Below are 20,997 nucleotides of genomic sequence, written 5' to 3'. Positions count from 1 at the left end.
TTTTTAATTTTTTTTTTTATTATTATTATTTATGTTTTTTTAACATACTGTCACCCTAGCAGTACATGACACTGTACTAGTTGTGGGGGGTGGTGAAGATTTTTTGTTTTTTACTACACTGATTGCTTTTTTTATATCCATAAAGGCTGTAAAAGCAATAATTTATCCTTCTCTCTGGCTGCATTCTTGCAGCCATTGAGAAATACTGTGTGAGCTGTGATTGATCACAGTTTGTCACATGGTACAAAGCTGTTGTAAATAGCCTTGTACCATGTGATCTCTGTGATCATTCACAGATTTCACACGTAGTAAGCAATGATGTCAGAAGTGACATCTTACTTACTCCTATTCATGTAATTACTGATTGGCCAATCAGTGATCACATGATCCGGACCCCACACAGAGGTCCCGTACAGCGATCGGTGTTCTCCTGAGGACACAGCGGGCACCGAATCATGGTGCCGCGCGCTCCCAGGGAGCGTGCACAGTCCAAAATGGCGGGCGCCATTTATGAATGGCAACCTGCCCCTGCACTGCCACGTCCGGCCGTTTATATACATGGGCCGTACGGGAAGTGGTTAAGTGGTAGTAAACCGCAGGAAATGAGAAAAAAAAAAGTAATGTCATAACGTGCTATTATGCATCGCATACTAGTACATTATGTAAAACTTACCTTACAACAAAGCCCTCCAGCAGTGAGCTATCATCGTTGTTGAGGCTTCAATTTTAATCAATCTTCCTTCTGGGTTCGTCAGCTCTGGCCGTCTGACAGGCTGGGCTGCAATTATGTCACTCCCGCTCCTGCGCACTGGAGTCCCGGGCCACAGCGCACAGCTCTGAAGGAACGGCACGGACGGAGCACATTTAGAGATAGTATTATATTATTTATTATAAGCTTTCCTGTAGGTAGAATTACAATAAAGGAGTTTACTACCACTTTAAGTAAATTTAGCTCTTTAGAGCTCTCTCTCTGTAACTAGCAGAGAAGCTTCTGAATGCCTTGGGCTGCTTGGAGTTTCAGAGGCTGTGGGTTCAACTGCTTCCCCCTGCTTTCTGGAGGATTCTGAAAAGTATTGGGCTAAGAGAGTCAAATCTACAGGACAAATATTTATGTAGTTCCAGCCAATCCCTGGGGGGAGCAGGGGCGGACTGACCATTTGGCCCCATGAGATGCCCCTGGTACCCTTTTCATAGGCTTTTTTAAGTTTGGGCAAGGACACGGGGGCCCCATGATCCCCTATTGCTCAGGGGCCCCATGAGTTGTCAGTCTGCCCCTGGACAGTATTTACACATTCATATATAAAAGTCTGCCTGCCTGGAGGTTAGCACGTGCTTGAACTCAATGCTCTGGATGTTGCACATAATATCCAGCAAGGGCTACAATAGCACAACGTGTAGCAGCTGTAAACAATCAAGATGAAACTATGTAATGCCTGTGAGGTCACTGCAGCCTTGGATGACAGATAATATATCACAACATAACAAGCAGAGAAAAATGAATGGGAACAGCAGGAGGGTCATCATACAGTCACATCAATGGAGTTTTACATGAGGCCCAACGCCCCCCCACCCGAGGCAGTGCAGTCTCTATCACAAGTTTTCCATTAAAAAATATGGCTCCTCTGATGCCATTGACTAATTTCTTTTTTTGGTAGTTATTGATTATTTACTTTAATTAGTCCAGTTAACTTTATTTGATGAGGTCTAACATCAAACTAGAGCAGGAACCTTTTCAAAGTTGCAGCGACTTTGAAAAGGTTCCTACACTACATTTATGCGACTTTTAGTATAAAAGAGTGTAAAGTCGCATCACAGATGCAGCAGCTTTGTAAAGGTTCCTGCACTGCATTATAGCGACTTTGAGTGCTAAAGAGTGTAAAGTTGCATCACAGTCACATCAAACTAGTGCAGAAACTTTTCAAAGTTGCAGCGACTTTGAAAAGATTCCTACACTACATTGATACAACTTTGAGTGGCAGAGAGTATAAAGTCACATCAAAAATGCAATGACTTTGAAAAGGTTTCTGCACTACTTTGATGCGACTTTGAGTGGCAGAGAGTGTAAAGTCGCATCAAAGTCGCACTCAATACTTTCCTATTGGCAAAAAAACCCCACCAAATGCATCAAAAACTTGTCTAAATCTTGTGTTTAAAAAATGCAAAAACACATCGCAAAATGTGCCAGAAACTACATCATTCACAATACATATAGGTGTGAACCTGGCCTAAAGCCCCGTACACTCGAGCAGAATATTGGCCAAAATCATTCAGTACAGTAAAAACCGGCAGACTTTTTGGCCCGTGTGTACAGCTGCCTGTCCAACACAAGCCAATCTCACAACTGGTTTCTGTTAAATGAGCATGCTGGAAAACTATCAGCCAACTGGCATCCGATCAGCGCTTGCAGCAATCTGTACGTTTTTTTGTTTAGCCCACTTGGTTGAATGAAAAGAAACGTATAGTTTGTACCAGGCTTAGGCCCCACAGAAGTCCCCATACACATTGGATGATTTTACAGCTGCTGTTGTTGGCTTTTGGCGTTTTTTTTCTGCAGCCAGTAAACTCCCCAGCATGTTATCCTAGGTGTCCATGCACACATAGGCTTTACACCCCGGTCACATCGTATGCGACTTGGCATGTGATTTGCATGCCATGCGAATTGCAAATCATATGCCAAGTCGCACCCCAATTAGAGTGGTCAAGTCGGAACAGCACCGATTTCTAAAGTAGTACATGCACTACTTTTGGTGCAATTTGCATAGACATCTGTGTCAGATGTCTTACAAATCGCACCTGAAAGCGGCATCTCACCCAACTTTGAAATCGTGCGACTTCACTGTAATGCAGGCCATAGACAGGTCAAAAACCGGCCGTTTTTTAAAAAAATAAATAAAAATCGGTCGTTCGATTGGCCGGCGTTACCACCAACAGTAAAAAAAACCGGCCGATTTTCGTCCCGTCTACGGCCAGCATTTCATTACTTCTGTCCCTTGCAGAGAGCTCCGCTATTATATTTGACATGAAAAAGTATTGCGGTTGCAACAATGTATTCATTTGTATCCATTTCAAATACAGATCTTTTTATTCGGATACAAATAGATACATTTTTGCAACCGCAAGAATTTTCATATAAAATATAATAGTGGACTGGAATTCTTCTTCTTCTTTTTCTTATTATTTTTCTTCTTGCAGGTCACGGCTCATGCGTAGATTTTTTTATCGGTAAAACGATCATTGCTGGGAAAAATCGGCCGATCGTCAAAATGGGCCGCGAATTTTCCAACTTGACCGATAAAAAAATGTGCCAAAACCCCGAAAAACGGCCGACCAATTAACCCACTAACGGTGCAAAAATCGGCCGATTTTTTTTTTTTTTTGGCCAAAAAAAACGGCCGATTTTCGACCCGTCCATGGCCTGCCTAAGTCGCACATTTCAAAGTCAGGCTTGATGTGACCGGGTGTAAGGGCTCGTTCACACTTGGCTGTTTTGCCAACGCTTGCCAAACGCCCCTATAGCGTTTGGCAAGCGTTGGTCCGGCGTTTGCTGAGCGTTTTTAACGCTCGGCAAACGCTCCGCAAACGCCGCATGCGCGGTTTAGCGGCGGTTGCTAGGCGTTTGCCGAGCGTTAATAACGCCCCACAAACGCCTATAATGCAGTTTGAGTGGTGTTACCGCTCCGCAACCGCGTCGCAACCGCACCGCAAACGCCGGCCGGGCGTTTGCGGAGCGGCACCATAGACGAGAATAGGAGGCTTCAAAGCCTCCTGACTCGTCCAGAGGCGTCCGTTTTGCCGCGACGCAACGCGACGCAAACGCTCCCGTTAGAACAGCACCATGTGCTGTAGTGTGCAGAGTTGGCAGAGGCGTTTGGGAAGCGGTAAAAACGCTTCCCAAACGCCTCTCTGCCGCCTGAACACAAGGCTAGTGTGAACGTAGCCTAAATCAGCGTTTTTTGACAAAGGCCTTTTCAAGCTGGAAAAAAAAACTCCCAAAACTACTGGGTTTCTAGAGGAGTTTTTTTTAGCTGTAAAAACGCTCTGGCAAACCAGAGTTTTTGGGCATTTATTTGAGCCAAAAAATTTTTGTGTGTGTGTAAAAAAAAAAGTTAAAAACACAAACGTGGAAAATGCAAAAACGCTAAAAAACTTGCGTTTTTAACGCGACTTTACACAGCTATCGTTACCAGCATTATTAAAACGCCCAGTGTGCATGGAGCCAAATTAGGAGTCTAGCTTTTGGGGCCATATGGGAACACCCTACAACAGCGGAATAAACAGGTAGTGCTATAGATCTGCCCCTGGTGATGCCAACTAAGCATCTGCCAGGTTAATTTAGCATGTTATCTCTAACGACTGGTTTTCTTTTAGGGCCGGTCCCACTATAGAAATGCAGTCCAGATATGTTTCTGCATGTGCGTTTTTGATGTGTTCAGGTGCGTTTTTGATGTGTTCCGGTGCATTTTCTATGCACTCCAGTTAATTTTTTTCCCCTCTTTTTCTGCAATTGAAATAGGGAAATGTGCAGTCCCTGCTCCTTTATCCTTGTGCAGACTCTAAATTGGGGCATACACTAGTAGAATTTCATTTGACATCTTTCATTTCAAGTTTGTTTTCAACTGCAGTGAGAAGAAAATTCGAAGGAGCAAGATGGAAAACTTTTCTGGAATGTACAAATTTCAGTAAGAACAAAATAAAACAACAAAATTACAAAATTATTCCACCCCCCTTCCCAATAACAGTGCAATGCCTTAATTAAAACAGAGTCAAAGTCCAGGTGCAAAATAGTGACTTCACATGTAACATACCCAAGGAACCACAAGCAAGGTAATATTAGCCAATCAATGAATATGAGCTATTTTCCAACATATACCAAGAACCAAACATAGTAGCAGGCAACATCTGCAAACCCCCCTAAAGGTACATGCTAGAGTAGAGGAAGCAGAAACCCTACAATTCTAGACCTTATCTAATTTTTTGGGGGAACCTCTGCTCAAGTAGGTTGTCTTATATAATGGTAACATCTTGTTAATCAGGGATTTCCAATAAGAGATAGTGGGAGCTGCAGGTTTTTTCCAATGGAGCAAGATAGCATTACGAGCATAGCACAGGGTCACTCAAGGATCACGGGGGCTGGATGGGAAGGGGTTAAAGAAATACAAGACTGGTTTGCCCCATCACTAGGTTCTTCACACTTAATCCGTATCAGTTTAAACCCAAGCTCTGCTTCTCCCATTCCCGATAACTGTAGCCAAGTTGACAAATCCGCGTGCCAAACTCTCACAGCTGTCCGACCGAGACAGGAAGCTTTCTGTCACAATAACTACCTTCCTTTTAAATGACTCAGTAATTAGTAAATGCCTCCCCTTGAATACGGAATATTGCTTCCACAAATAGAACAAACAAGTAGTTACAGATTAGACATGCTCTGTGTCTGTGCCACTAAACACGAGCGCTCAGCCAAATTCCCATAGCAACCAGGAGAGCATCAACGTGTGACACAGAGAAAGACTTCTGACAGCCGGTTACATCATCGGCCTGCCTCAGCACCGCCGGTTGGGCTGATGTTTTGCTGCCTCAGTCCTTTATGCAGGATTGACATATAAACCAGCAAAACATATATACAAATACTGTCTTTAAGAAGCGCTAGATAGATGAACCACATAGGGGCTCATTCAATAAAATAGGGCCAGCAGCAAACATCCGGGTGCAGTGCTCATTATGTTGCTTTGATATTAGCATGGTTAATACCGGTTGCTTCAGGTTACCGCACTTTGCACTGATTACTGAATAAGCCCGATAGCTTATGCTAGTTAAAGGATAATTGTATCTTGAAAAATGATTAAAGCTGAACTATAGGCAAACAGCTGATTAAACAGGAGACAAACCATAGGGGAGCTGTTTTGCCTGCCAAAGGAGTTATATTTCTGTCCATTCAGTGGTGAGATTTACACAGCTCTGCCACACAGCACAGTTGGATGGAACACATTAATTGCGGTTAAAGCTGAATTCCAGGTATGGAAATTTCACATGGTTTATCTGGGACCAATAAAAAGCCATACTTGTGGAGTCCCCGTGGTAGCTGTAAATTACTGTAGCAGGCACCACTAATGCAGTGATCTCCACTAACTTCCAGGTTCCATTTAGAGAGGCTGCCCTGTTGCATTCCAATGAATGGAAAACGCTCTCTGATTAGACAAGATGGAGAGGTGACATCATGATCTCCCCCTCATCCAATCAGATAATACTTTGCACTCACTGAAAAAAATGGAAAGTGTTCTCTGAATAGTACCCATGCTGAGCAAACAATCTCCTGCATTTGGAATGCAGTAAGTAACAGGTCACTGCTCTGTATGGTCTCCTCCAAACAAGTAATGGCAGCTCCCATATTGCTACTTTGATGGACCCTATTTTAGGAGCTCATTCATACCACAAGTGCTGGATGGAATTGCTCAACTCCATTCCAAACAAATACATTGGGGGGGGTTATCAAAACTGGAGCAGACAGAATCTGGAGCAGCTGTGCAACCAATCAGCTTCTAAGGCTGGCCATACACTATACAATTTTCTGTCCAATTTCTGCCCAATTTCCTTTAGATTTACCTTTAAATATGTAGTGCAAGGGCCTGCCTAATTGGATACAATCGAAAGTGTTGTTTAAGTTTGACCTCAAATTATATGGTTTTTGGTAAATCTAAAGCAAATTTCTCAAGAAACTTGTATAATGTATGGCCAGCCTTACTTTCATTTTCAAAGGAACAATTTCTCCAGCACTCAAAAGGACAGTCACCAGAATGGGATATAGTGCAGGGTCTATGTTTCCTCCTGGACAATGCTTTAGCAGTGCAGCCCTCCTCAGACAGGGAAATCCAACTGTATACTGCAAAAGAACACACAGGGGCGCAAACGTCTAATGCATTACCCAATCATTAAAAGAAACCAAATAGCTGATTACATACTCAGAGGACAGAAGTGACCTGCATAACAACAATTTCCAATGGTCAACCAACGTGGCAACAGGTAACCCAACTGCTGGCGATGTCGGCAAGCTGACAGGTTTCAGGGACGCATAACAAATGTTCGCCTCTTAATAAATATACCAGGCACCCTATAGCTCCACCCCTCTATTAGATGGGGTGTTGCAGCATCAGAAGAGGTCAAAGTGGGAAACTCTACCTGCATGTCCATAGCCACCACCCCAGGAGGAGAAAAAGTGTGCCCTTGGGGCAATTTTTATGACTTAAAAGAACTTGTACACGACTTGAGGACTATGACGAGCAGAGCATGGTCCTTAAACGAAAATGTTTGGAGAATGATGAGGGTATGATGAGTTGGTGGCAGGACAAGCATGTGAGAAATACAGAGAGAGGTACCTTGATCACATTAGCCAAAAGGCAATGGATCAAAGAAAGACCAGGAATTATCAGCAAAATGACATTACTTTCTGCACTCAGTATAACTCCAAGCCATTTCATATAAAGCGCATTTTTCAGAAATATTGGGGCATACTTCAACAAGATCCTCATTTGGCCAAGGTCATCCCCAAAACCCCTCAGGTTACCTTCTGTAAGCCCAAAGACCTGAAGAGCTTTATAGGTCCTAGTAGGATCTGGCCTATGAACAATAGTCTGGCTCCTAACTGGAGTACCATTTTTGACCAGAGAAGGAGCTACAGGTGTGGAGGAGATGTATTCCCAAAACGCGTCAACTTGCTGACCTCGCCAACAGTTGGGTTACCTGTTGCCACGTTGGTTGACCATCGGAAACTGTTGTTATTCGTATTACATCTGTCCTTTTTGAGTATGTAATCAGCTATTTGGTTTCTTTTAATAAAGCTTGGGCAATGCACTAGGTGTTGCACCCCCTGTGTGTTCTTCTTTTCATTTTAAAAGCTTAACATGGAACTAAACTCTCCTATCCTTTTCAGCCAAGAAGCTGCCATCTTAGCCTCTATTTTTTCTGCTAGGGTGCTGCACATGTGATCAGTTATGACACCAGTATGACACCAGCCATTTGATGGTTTGACAGTTTGGTTGAGGACACAAGCACATGTGACAGCAATCCCAGCATTCCAGGAATGTAACTTTTTTGAATCCGTTAAAATTGATGGGTTTACTTTCTCTTTAAAATTGAACTAAACCCATCGATTTAACTGTTTACCAAAATAGTCACATTCAAGGCATGCCATGAATGATCCCTGTTACAGTTACTTATGTTCTCAACCGAACTGTCAAGCCATCAAATGGCTGGTGCCATGGCTGATCACAGGAATCAAATGAGAAGATGGCAGCTTCCTTGACTGTAAAGGATAGGAGAGTTTAGTTCTGCTTTAACTGAACAAGCTGAAGATAGAAGCTGATTGGTTGCCGTGCACAGCTGCTCCAGATTCCATCTGCCCCAGTTTTGATAAATTCCCACCCCCCCACCAAACAGTACTCATTGCTAGTTTGGTTGCTGTGACAAAATAGCTCACTATGGGCTCATGCACACTTGCTTTTCTCTCTGAAGAGCGATACTCATTCAGATTGCTTTTCAGAGAGCATTTGACAGAGTTTGAGGAGGCACTGCATCGTCTCCTCACTTTAACCACTTGAATCTCACACTAGTGCGCCCAACCACATGTACCTGGCACGGCTGCGGCATGGGTACACCTCCGACCACAACTTCTGCAGCTAAACAGGGTAACAGTTAAGGGATAGTAAAAGCATGGCTCAATTGTAGGGTTTCCTGCCCCCCAACCACATGTTAAAAAAGAAGCACTGCAGTTTGCTATAATCCTGCAGGTCAGGGTGCACACAATATGCATGTATTTTTTAACATTTTCTGGTTTGAATGAGTCCTAAAGAATATACTAAAGACAATTTACTCAGCACTTTACAAATATTGTACATCCATATCAGTGTGTGCCCTCAAGGAACTGATCATCTAAGGTCCCTGTCTCACATACATGCATACACGGATGCTCATACTAGGGTTAGATTGGAAAGAAGCCAGTTAACCTACTAGCCTGTCTTTGGGAGTATGGGAGCAGACTCCATGCAATCCCCCACTGGGATTCAAACTGAGGACCCCAGAGCTGCAAGGTAGAAGTGCTAACTACTAAGCCACTGCGCTGCCCAGGCGGCCAATAATGGTTGCCATGGCTGACCAGCCCGCCCCATCCTTAAGTACCATTGGCACGGGGGTTTTGCCACACTACAAATCCCAGCGGCAGGAATATACTGATTCCTGTTGCTGGGATTGAGAGCTGCATGTGGATAGCTGCAGGTGCCGAGCCCATACACTGCAATCACAGGCTGTCGGTGGTCTCAGCTATTCTTTTGCCCAGCCAGCCATAAAGTGCTGAATGCTTGCAGCTGTCAATAACCCAGTCCTAAGGCACCATTTGTACAGGCACTTTGCCCCGCTGCAAACCCCAGCAGCAGAAATCAGTAGATCCCTGCTGCTGGAAATTGCAGCGGGGCAAAGCTCCTGTGCAAATAGCGTCTTAGCGATACTAGAATGATGCTAGTAAAAGTACACCCATTCCAAGTCATTCCCTTAGAAAGTACTAAAGCCAGAGGAATGGAGTCATAGCCAGGCAATTAGTATCTTCGGAAGGAGGTCAACAATTGCCATCTGTGTATTGCTCTCAGGACAGGTTTCCTTTAAAGGTTTAATTCACCTTTACCAAAAAACTTTATACAGGTAAGGGGTGTCTGTAGAAAAAAAACCCTTTGTTATAGGTGTAGGAAATTTACATACCTCCTGAAGCCTGACTGCAATACTCCCAGGACATTGCTAAGACGTTGCTAAGTGAGGCCTAGTCGTTACTGCTCACCTCCACCATCACAGGAGTGAGCTTTTCCTCTGATTCAGACCCCCTCATATGCTCTCTCCCCCCTTGATGTACTAGCTCTGAGCTCAGCGTCTGAGAGCTCTCTCTTGTGATGGTGGAGGTGTTCTCAAACAATGAGTTTGGAGCTACTGCTTCAGGGGATGGAAAGAGCATGTGAAGTGGCTTGAATCAGAGAAAGAGCTCACTCCTGTGATGGTGGAGGTAAAAAGTAATGACTAGGCCTCACTTAGCAACATCCTAGCAACGTCCTGTGGGTATTCCAGTCAGGCTTCATAAAGCATGTAAATTGCCTACACCTATATCAAGGGCATTATTCAACTTTAGTCAGAGCTGCACGGTTTGTTTTTATCTACAGACACCCCTTACCTGCATAGGCGTTTTCTGGTAAAGGTGAACTATAGCTTTAAGTGAAGACTAAGGTGACGGGATTGTCTGATAATCGCTATGGCAACACATGACTAACAGATGCAGCGGTGAGTTATGTCTGTAGCAGCCTGCTTTGGCTCTGGGCTTCCTGCCCCGCTGTGCACCAGTTGTCTCCCAGTCAGGATCTGTGTTCCTTATATAGAATGCCTCCACTACCTGAAGTGAGAACATTTCATGTGCAGAAAAAAAAATGGAGAAAAAAAAACCTCGAGTTTGATGTATTTTTTCAGCTTCTACTGTGACAGCTCTGCCAGAAGTAATAAATATTGTATAAAGCCTGTCCGCATAGTGCAGCCACCAAGCCTGATTCCTGATTCCCATAGCAACGCTGGGCTAGATTTACTTATCTCAGAAACAAGTACAGCGGCGTGGCAGCCAGGCCTCAGTGTCTCCACACGAGAGAATGATTCCCAACCTTCCACACGGCCTGGAAAGAGAACCCGTCACTTCCACACTGGCATGCCCGCTATTATGTGCGATGAAGCAATATCCAGTGCTACATTCTTAAAGCAGAACTAAACCCTCCCATCCTTTACAGACAAGGAAGCTGCCATGTTGGCCTCAGTTTGATCTGCAGTTGCCATGGTACTGCACATGTGATCACCAACCATTTGATGGCTTGACATTTTGATTGAGAGCACAAGCAACTGTGACAGTTATTTGTCATGGTATGGCTTGTATGAGAAGAGGAGATTTAGGGGGGATATAATCAACATGTATAAATACATCAGTGGTTCATATAGTGAACTCTGTGTAGAGTTATTCACCCTGAGGTCATCACAGAGGACAAGGGGGCACTCTTTACGTCTGGAGGAAAAGACATGTAATCTCCAAACATGGAAAGGCTTCTTCACAGTGAGAGCTGTGAAAATGTGGAATAGACTCCCTCAAGAGTTGGTTCTGGCCAGCTTAGTAGATTGCTTCAAAAAAGTCCTGGATTCTTTCTTGGATACACAGAATATAACTGGATACTAACATTTATAGGTAAAGTTGATCCAGGGAATATCCGATTGCCTCTCGGGGGATCAGGAAGGAAATTTTTTCCCTGCAGGAGCAAATTGGATCATGCTTTGTTGGGGGTTCTTTTTGCCTTCCTCTGGATCAACTGTTGGTGTAGGATTATAAGAAAGTGGCATATTGCCTCCTCATCACCTGTCAAATGCTTCAAGCGTGGATCACTTTTCAGAGGAGCACCAGTCCTTCCCAGCTGTGTAAACAAGACCTTACATCTGAGGCATGCCTTGAATGATAAGAATTACAGTTGCTTGTGTGCTTAAGTTAACTCTCAACTGACCTGTCAAGCCATCAAATGGCCAGTGTTATAGTTAACCACATGTACCGCACCAAGGCAACTGCAGTGACTTCTTACTGACCCATGCTCTCCTCAGCTCCTTAGTGTGCATAACAAAATCACTGACAAAAGATCCATAGTTTAAATGCCTACTAACCACAAACAAGAACTTTTCACTTCAAACTAAAGCTTTCCTTCTTTGGAGAACCAAGATCCTTACACAAATAACTCCTTTTCATAATTATGTCAGCCACCAAACTGAGAAGAATCTTTCAATTTACACAAATTTGTTTCCTGGAAATCACATGGGCGCTGTCCTGCGGTATACACTGCTTTGGCATAGGCAGGAGGCTGAAGGCCAGCTTTATGGTATAACATGACCTGCAGCAAACGCATGACATGAGCTGTACCTTGGCTTTCTCCAACTGCGTCTGGGCCTGTCGCTCTGCTTCCCTGCGCACCGCCTCTCTGTCTTCCTCCAAAGAGACATCAGAATCGGATGGACGGCTTGTGTAGGAGTCCGCCGAACCCTGCAGAGATGAGGAGGTGTTAATAGCTGCAAAGACACCACATTTCATGAAACTGTGCATGAGATTTTAAAGCATAGAAACATGAGCCATTACTTACATGTTATTTAAAATGTTTGTACCCTGTAAAACAGGGGTGTCCAACCTTTTGACTTTCCTGGGCCACATTGGAAAAAGAGGGATTGTCTTGGGCCACACATAAAATACACTAACAATAAGGATAGCTGATGAGTAGAAAGTCAGGCAGATCACATGTTATCACTGATATACAGTAGATAATGTATCTATCTGAAAAATAAAACATAATTTTTTTTGTAATTTTTTTTTTATAAAAGAGGGCAACATAAATCTAAGGTGATATTTGACACTGTTTTTGATAAACGAACACATCAATATTTGGTTCGATGGAAGTAGTAGCAATTCTCAGTGAATTCTCAAGGTGCTCATCAGATATTTTCGCTATAATTTTGCCCTTCATGTGCTTCATCCTTGAAAATAGATGAAAATAGATGCTGTTGAAAACACTGATGACATGAATAAGGTGTGATTGTGGTGAGTGGGATATTTTTCTTTGGGAAGATAAAACTTATAAAAGTCCAGTAAAGAGACACTGTCAAGATTTTTCTTCAGCAGCATGTGTTCCCTAAGTGTAAATGCATCAGCATCAACATTTTGTGTCTAGCCGCATTCATAGCCATCTTCAGCAGCATGTGTTCCCTAAGTGTAAATGCATCAGCATCAACATTTTGTGTCTAGCCGCATTCATAGCCATCTTCAGCAGCATGTGTTCCCTAAGTGTAAATGCATCAGCATCAACATTTTGTGTCTAGCCGCATTCATAGCCATCTTGGGCCATATGTGGCCCATGGGCTGCAGGTTGGATATCCCTGTTGCAAAGAGAATCTGTCACTTAAAGGATAACTCCAAGTTATAGAGGTAGGAGCGAGGCACTGAATGCAGATGCTTCACCGGTATATGAGGTTTTTAACTGAGCCAAATGTCTTAGAAACCGATGCTCTGCACAAAGCGGGGACCATCCAGAGATAGAGGGTTACTCAGCTTGAGAGGTTTATGTATAGTTGAGACAGTGCCAAAAACATGTTTTGAGAGTCCAACAGTATTTTATTAGTTCTGCAAGTGCTAACAAGGCAACAAAAAGGCAGCCAATGCATTTCGGGGGCCAAACAATCCCTTTTCAGGGCTTTTCACTAATCACAGTATCTACTGGACTATAAGCTAGGCTCCTGGGTATATCAATCAAAGCTAGGAGGTTAAAACAACTGACAGTTATTCTGCCATTTGCCACAGGCATTCACTCACCATTTTATGGACTACTTCCCTAGCGAATAGGAATGTATGAAATGTAGAAAAAATACCCAACTAGAACAGGCCGGAGAAGGGGGAAGTATAAGCTACTGCAGTTATGTGGCGGAACTTAGCAGTTTAACTTTGGTGGTTTAAAACTAGGGGGTAACAATAACGTTATATAGTGAATAAAAAATATATATCAACTTTATTTTCTAATGCAGCTAGTGTAAGTACCTGAATTTGCTTCATGTCAGCCTCCTTGCACAGCTGCACTCAGACTGGGAGTGCAATCATGGGCTGAAGGAGGAGATAGAACCAAGCTGTATTGCTTAACCACAGTACAGACAAATCAGGTCACCAGCCTGGCTCTGCTGTCTGGCAAGGTTGTGCAAATCTCAGGACGGGCCAGACAGAAATACAAAACCTTTGACAGGTAAAACAGCTCCTTTATATGTATTGCAACTGTATATTTAGTTGATTTCCTGGATTTCTGCTGTAAAAACAACAAGGAACATGACTGGAGTCTATGAGTGAGCTCTCAAACCCTTAAACAAGCTGTTTTGACTGTTGATCACAAGGCGTGTAATCTCACTGAATAGATCTCTATTTCCGCTCTGCTCTCAGCAGGCTCATCTGCATATCCTGATCTGAAGACACAACAGACTCAGTAACACATGCTATTAACAAACAGTTAACGGGTGTTGTGTTGGCTGTGCATCTCATCTGCTGCCAATCACACAGTCAATACAGAGTTGGCGATCCCTGTACACAATCTGCGTTCATTTTATGGACATTAACCAGCCTATACGACAATTACATGCTCCATACACTGCAGCATCTTGACGGTACAGTACTTCATTCTTACTGTACCATCATTTTCAGGACGGTTCCCAACCATAGAGCAGTACAAAGTCAGGCCACACCGGAGTCATAATGTGGTCAGGCATGTTACAATGTTATTGTACAGTCTACTTAGTTAAGCTGGCCATACATGGATCAAAATTCAGCTGATTCAGCACAGACTGGACAAATTTCACTGTATGTATTGGTTAGCTGGTTGTACACATCGATTGACTTGTGTGCAGCCAGCCTGTCGGGTTTTTCCCAAACAGTCAGTGCTGTTGGCTGTAGCTGGCAGCACTGATCATTGTATTCTACAGGCAGGGAAGGCTCCTTGCCAGCAGAATACAATAGGTCAGTGGCAGTGATTCCCCCATCAACTTTGAATTCGTGGATGGGGGAATCGGTTATTATTATAATACAGAATTTATATAGCGTCAACAGTTTACTCAGCGCTTTACAATAACGGGAGACAATACAGCAACAATACAGTTCAATACAAGAGGGATTTGAAGGCCCTGCTCCTTGGATCAGTTCTTTTTTTTTTTTTGTCAACCCGCTAGTCAAACGAAAAAAAAAAATTCATGTATGGCCAGTGTTAGATTGAGATGTACAGAAATTATACAAAAAATTTGGATGAAGTTGTGAAACTAGTGGATGAAAATGTTTTCATTGGACCTAGGTAGGTTGGAAAGCTGATGACACAACTTTCGATCTACTCTTCATACAGTGTTTCAGACACTTTGATTGATGGATATTTTCATTTTTGGAACAGTCAGCTGTACAATCAGAATGTAAACATTGTCCAGATTTGAATGCCATGGAGAGTTCATACACCTTCACCGCATGTAGGAATCAGAGGAGCAGCTCCCTGATGTAGTGCAGGGGCGGGGTTCTTAGAGACCGACTGCCCAAGAGGAGCTATGCTGTCAATTTCTGTGAACAAGAATTTTTATACACAATAATAATTTTAATATTAACCCTTCTATCTTTTCTTATATATCTCTACCTGCTATTAGAGTTAAAATCTGCTATTAGGAAGCTGCACTTGATAACTCATCTTTAAAGTGGATCTTACAGGAAAATAGCCTGCTTTACTGAGACCCCCCCTCAATATGAAACACCTAGAGAACACTGGAGAAAAAATATTTTAAAATACTTATCTCAGAACCACTTTCTAGAGGCACTGGTGACAAAACTGTGCCCAGCCCATGCCCTCCCCCCCACAAAATGTTGGGTACTTGAAATCTTAAAAGAACATACAGAGGAGAGGGATCTGGTACTCCCAGCATTAATAGGGGATTGATAACATGATCAGTAAAAATTTGCACAGCAAGCTATAGCCCAGAGACACCACCTTATGAAGACAGGAGTCTGTACCGTGTGTCTGGGTGTCTATATACTATAAAACATACGGTACTTTAGGGTCAAACTGGACTTCACGTTCCTTTTAATGAATCCATCCAACATCATCCAGTGCAAGATTAAACTCTGTGGCGTCCCTTAGGCAGTCGAAACCTTGGGGCCCCCCTTGCAAGTTTCTGGAGGTTTCTCATGTGTGCTTTAGTGGGTTACCATTGAACTAAGTAGTGTGCAGGTCGGCTGCTAGATGGAGATGACCATCACTACTGAACATTACACATACGAAGGTTGCACCAAATATTTTTACAAACTGACAGTTCAAAGAAGATGACCTTTTAGGATACAAACTGTAATGTGAACCTGATGTCTATGATTTATGGACTTTGCTATTGGGTACGTTACAATAATACAGTATTTTCTCTACAGAATCTTTAATGTAAAGTTTTTGTTTCTTTGAGCTGATTCATTTTTTCTATCTTTTGTAAACAATTTAAGAAAGCTTCATTCTGATTTTCTTTCAAGATCAGATCCATCATATTTTGATCCATTGTCGCAGGGCCCTTAAATGATTTAGGGTAATCCAACAATGACATCATCTATACTGACACTAAGGTGCTAAAGACATGCAGTATATAACATATACACGGACGTGTCCCAAATGTGTGCAGTGCACATGGGCCCCAAGGGGGAGGGAGACTGTGCACTCACAGCACACATTGGGGATTCGATACTAGAAGCGATGCTTGCAGCGATCAATGTCCTTTGAGTTTCAGCCATGCTTGTCACTTGCATCTGCAGCTCAAAAGAGATCCAAGTATGCTGGTACTGTATCCGCCTTCTGGAGGGGCAGGGTACAGTGCCAACAGTACACTGATCAAGTACACAGGTAATACATGACCTCGGTCTGCTTGGTTATAAAACCTACTAAAGTCAAGTAATAGTATGCATATAATTACATAGTTGGTCTGGCTGAAAAAAAGGCAAAAGTCCATTTAGTTCACAAATGGTTTTCCACCACGGTCCCAGCTGCGGCCATATACACACTGGACACCACTAAGCACCCAGTATGTACACCCATAGCATAGAATGGTGTAGCCCACTGTCTTCAGGAAGGGGTTCCAACATACAATGTTGCATACAGGCCCAACAAATTCAGAAAACACCTACCTATCTCTCTCTCTCTCTCTCTCTCTCTCGTTTCTCGATATGTATATATTGCAGTGCTAATACCGTAAGGGGCATATTTATAAATCAGTAAATGTGACTTTCACCAAACTTTCACTGGTGGTCAATCAGTAACTGTCATTTAAAACAGATACACCAGGAAGGTTCACCTGCACTGAGTGTTTTGTGAATGTTAGTTTCACTTCTTTATAAATATCCCATGTGCCACCTTGTTCGTCAAAATATGTGTGGCACTTAAAGCAGTATTAAACCCAAAGCAAACATTTATTATATTGCAGTTTACCAATTGTTAGATGTGATGGCGACAGTAGTTTTCTTTTTTAGGCTTTTTCTTTTTGTCACCTGGTGACCTAGCCAGGAAGTCTATTTTTTAACAGAACAAGCTCTACTACAAATGTATCATTTCAAGCAGAACTCTGGGCAACAATTTTTTTTTACATGTCCTTCTTGCTGGTTTCTTACCTTCACTGAATATGTCTTCTATCTTCTGGTTCACTTAGTAGTTACTGTCACGGATCCAACCCACACACACAGGCCCACAGCGACTAGCTAACCGAGGCGCGCATGTCTGGCCGTGACTTGGGGTAAAGAGGGAATGAGGGGGACTTACTTTGAACATATAAGACTGGCCGTTATACACTTTCACAGCCCGCACTACCTCTGGCCACCACTAGAGGGAGACTCAACTCCAATCCAGCTGGCTGACCACACACAGGCGGATACAAATCTTATATACAGTCTAGTGCACTCTAAGGGTTGGGGAGCAGTCTAGCAATTGGCACACCCTTCTAGGATTCCTCCAGCTATCCTACAAGTTAGAACCCCAGTGTTAATCACTCTTCCACTGTCCACACACCCCCACACCAGACACACAACAAACGGTAGCTTGCCACCACCCAACAGTTTGTCCGCAGACTGGCCTGCTGGGCCACCACACACACACAGATCTACGTCTGGCAGATCTGCTACTTTACAATCTGCATGCAATCTGCCAACATGCAGTGCAATTGCATATAGATTGGCAATTAACTTGACCGAGCATATATAGACACTGCAATAAAATACAATCTCTCCAGAGATATGAGCCCGAGCTTAAGTACCCAGAAGTCACTTATTATTTTATGATTTAATATCCCGAAAGTGAGCAGTGAACAAAATATGTACAAAATAAAAACAATTACAGAAAATGCAAAAAGACACACAATTGGCTATTCACTATTAAAAAAAGGGAATAAAAACAGAAATAAAACTTTTACCAAGAGTTATCCTGCAACTGGAGCAAGTCAGAGAAAGTCCGTGATTCGCCAGTCAAATAGAACCGGCTGCATACGAATCACCCTGTCCATATCTCAGGGTCCTCAATTTATTGACATATGGACGTAGGCTGGACATTAGCCCTTGGCCAATCAACCCTGGGGGGTGTTCCTGTACCAACCCACAGGACGTACTGGGTTCTGAAGTGCCCAAAGTCAATTGGGCCAGGAACGGTTTGAATCACCAAGTCAGGGATAGAATTTCTGACACCAACGCATCAGTCTGATCGTGAGAGTATCAATTGCCATTCAGCTGTCTCAATCAGGCGCCATATAACCGTTTTCTGCATTTCTCTGGGATTTCACAGGGGCTACAAATACAGTTTTACATGCAGATGTAGCCTACAGTGTGTCCAATCAGAAGGAAGTATTTTCATCTCTCTGCAACTAATATTTTAGATTTTATGAGAGATGAAATATTTTCCTTTGATCTGTGGGTATACATCAGAGGTGGCAGACAGATCAGAGCCCTCTCCTGGTCTCCTGCTGCTTCCCGAAGCCGAAATGACTGGAGCTCTTCTTTTAGACTTCAAGAAGGTGGCAAAGTCTTGCTACATAGGTGACAACATTTTATTGACATCTAGGTGTCACCTCCAGCCTAGAAGCTGCTCTGCCCTTTCAGATGCTAATTGGTGAACATATGTCTCTGACTGAATACTGAACACTTTTCTTTAATAACTTAGAATTAAACTAGACCTATGATTACATATTTCTACTGATCACCTCACATCTCAGCTACCCAAATCTTACATTTATGTTACAGTTGCTCTGAAATAGCCTATTAATTTTCAAATTTAAACCACTAATTCTCTTTTGTTTCCTGTTTGTGAGACAAATGGCTGCTATGCCTCCTATTCCCCCAGCCACTGGTCTTGGAACATCCCCTTCTGTAGTTTTTTTCTCCAGGAAGCAGTGATGTAATTCAGCCTCATTTGAAGTGGTGGGTGGACCGAGACTCTCAGACACATTCAACATGTACAGGCCTACTGTACCCACCCACATTCTCTACAATTCCCTTTGGTTGATGGGAACTGTAGTTTCCTTTTACTGCAGAGAGAGAGACAGAGGAGAGGATATGATGTAATCCCTGCTGTTGCACCTCCTCCTTGGCAGAGCAGATGATGTTATCATTTGAATTACAGAGATGACTTCCTGAAAATTCAATTAGACTTAAATGGTAAGGATTTTCAAAATTGTATTGACTGCTTAGTGTATTGTGTAGGTGGGTGTGCTAACTTTTTTTTGCCTATCCCAAAGTACTGTTTTAAAAGTGTTGAGACAAGCCATTTACCACTGACAGGGGTGCTTACAATGATCTGCTTTTATTTATTCCTATAATACATTTATCCCAAAAGAAAAGAAAAACTGTTGCTGTTGCTGTGTTAATGGCCAGATCACCAGGTGAAAACAAAGGAAAAAAAGCCTAAAAAAAAAGAAAATCAATGCAGCCACTACATCTAATGATTGGTAAGCTGCAAAATATTACATTTTTGATTTTGGGTTTAATACCATTTTAAATATAAATCTGGAAATCCAAGTTTTCAGAAAGTTCTGAAACCTGGTAATAAAAAAGAAAATAAATGGATGCTATTAGCTAATGTATACAAACATTAAAAAGGTCTCTGAAGGGGCAAGGACAGTCTTCGATCGATATTCATTGTCTGGACTGCTCTAAGCCAAGGAAAATACATTGAATTGGTTGCTACTGGTTACTGCACAAGGTTGTTTATTTAAAGTTTTAAATATTTTGTATTGCTGGCCATACACAAGGTACTGGAGCTCCCCCTTTTCTCCCACATCGTCTTGTTTTTCTTACCCTGTGACATTATTTTCAAGGATTCTTTTCTCTCTCTTGTGCTTCATGGCCCTGCAGAGAACAGCTCTATTATTCATATCCCTCTACTCTGAGCCCAGGGGGAGTGTCCTTGACTCCCTTTACTTACAGGAAGTGGGTTAAATGAAGCTGAACATGATTCAACCTGGAAGTGACACAGCAGCAAGGACCGAAGGAACATGTCACAAGCTGGAGCACTCCCTTTTCCAAGGAGGGGTGGTTGGGAAGGGAGAAGGATAGTATTTATATAAATAAAATTTACTGAGGTGGAGCTTTAGTACACAGCAAGGATGTTGGTAGGTTGCCTTACTTTGTTGCAAATGGTTACAATGGCAGACATACTGTATTCATCTTGGTATCTTGCATGTGGATAAAGGTCTGAACCTCCTAGGTCAAGCACCGTATAATACGTATCTTAAATCAATAGGACCTGTCTTCTGGGTTTTTTTTTTTGCTACAAATGTTCTCATTAAAGAATATGTAAACCAAACATTTCATATTACTAATATGTGCCTGCTGTAACATGTACTTGTTTGGAAAATTATCCTGTTCTCTTTTGCATTGCTCCCATTGTGTGAAATCCTTGGTGTTTCTGCCAGTCCCTCTGCTTTCCTATTCAAAACTGACCACACTAAGCATGGGAGCACGGCATGGTCAGTTCTATAGCTATGCTGGGATCTGAGCCTGCTCTCCTCCAATGATCAGACTTGTCCTAACACCCCCCTACCACAGCAATGCTGTTTCTCGTCCCCCAGCTCTTATGCAGCTAAGAACAGAGGGAATGTAATCACTAACTAGAAAAGCTACAATTTCTGGGGAAATTGTGTGAAGTGTTCTTGCCTCCACCAGTAGTCTACAACTGGAGTGGGCGGAATAACTGGGTGGAGTGGCTTGTCACTCTGCTGCCTGCTCACACACCTGGGTTCCTATGGCAACTCACTCTACAGCAAGGGCAGAGAAGAGTGGTTAAAAACAAACTGCTCCAACTTGCTCACTTCGCTGGCGGTTGCCATCTTCAAATGGTTGTAGTTTAAAAATTATAATAGCTTTATATTGTGAGAATCACAAGACCCAGA

The 20,997-nt window shown here is 42.8% G+C and overlaps 1 protein-coding gene and 1 long non-coding RNA gene across 10 annotated transcripts in view; one reads left to right on the top strand and one right to left on the bottom strand.

Moving 5' to 3' along the window:
• The window catches only part of CACNB2 (calcium voltage-gated channel auxiliary subunit beta 2), a 402,461-nt gene that overhangs the window by 105,591 nt on the left and 275,873 nt on the right, over positions 1 to 20,997 (bottom strand). For all 9 annotated transcript variants that reach the window (XM_089693718.1, XM_089693719.1, XM_089693722.1 and 6 more), the window contains one exon: positions 11,963 to 12,082. In XM_089693718.1, the coding sequence (XP_089549844.1) occupies positions 11,963 to 12,082 (120 nt within the window). The remainder of the gene's footprint in view (positions 1 to 11,962; positions 12,083 to 20,997) is intronic.
• The window catches only part of LOC149449096 (uncharacterized), a 167,564-nt gene continuing 160,309 nt past the window's right edge, over positions 13,743 to 20,997 (top strand). The window contains exon 1 of the long non-coding RNA XR_016315453.1: positions 13,743 to 13,820. This is a non-coding gene — a long non-coding RNA (uncharacterized LOC149449096). The remainder of the gene's footprint in view (positions 13,821 to 20,997) is intronic.

The sequence above is a fragment of the Staurois parvus genome, unplaced genomic scaffold (assembly GCF_062004578.1).
Source record: "Staurois parvus isolate SC_StPar_1 unplaced genomic scaffold, SC_StPar_1.0 ptg000636l, whole genome shotgun sequence".
Taxonomy (NCBI): Eukaryota; Metazoa; Chordata; class Amphibia; order Anura; family Ranidae; genus Staurois; species Staurois parvus.
Note: the sequence above shows the minus strand (reverse complement) of the source record. Positions and strands in the feature narration are given on the sequence as shown.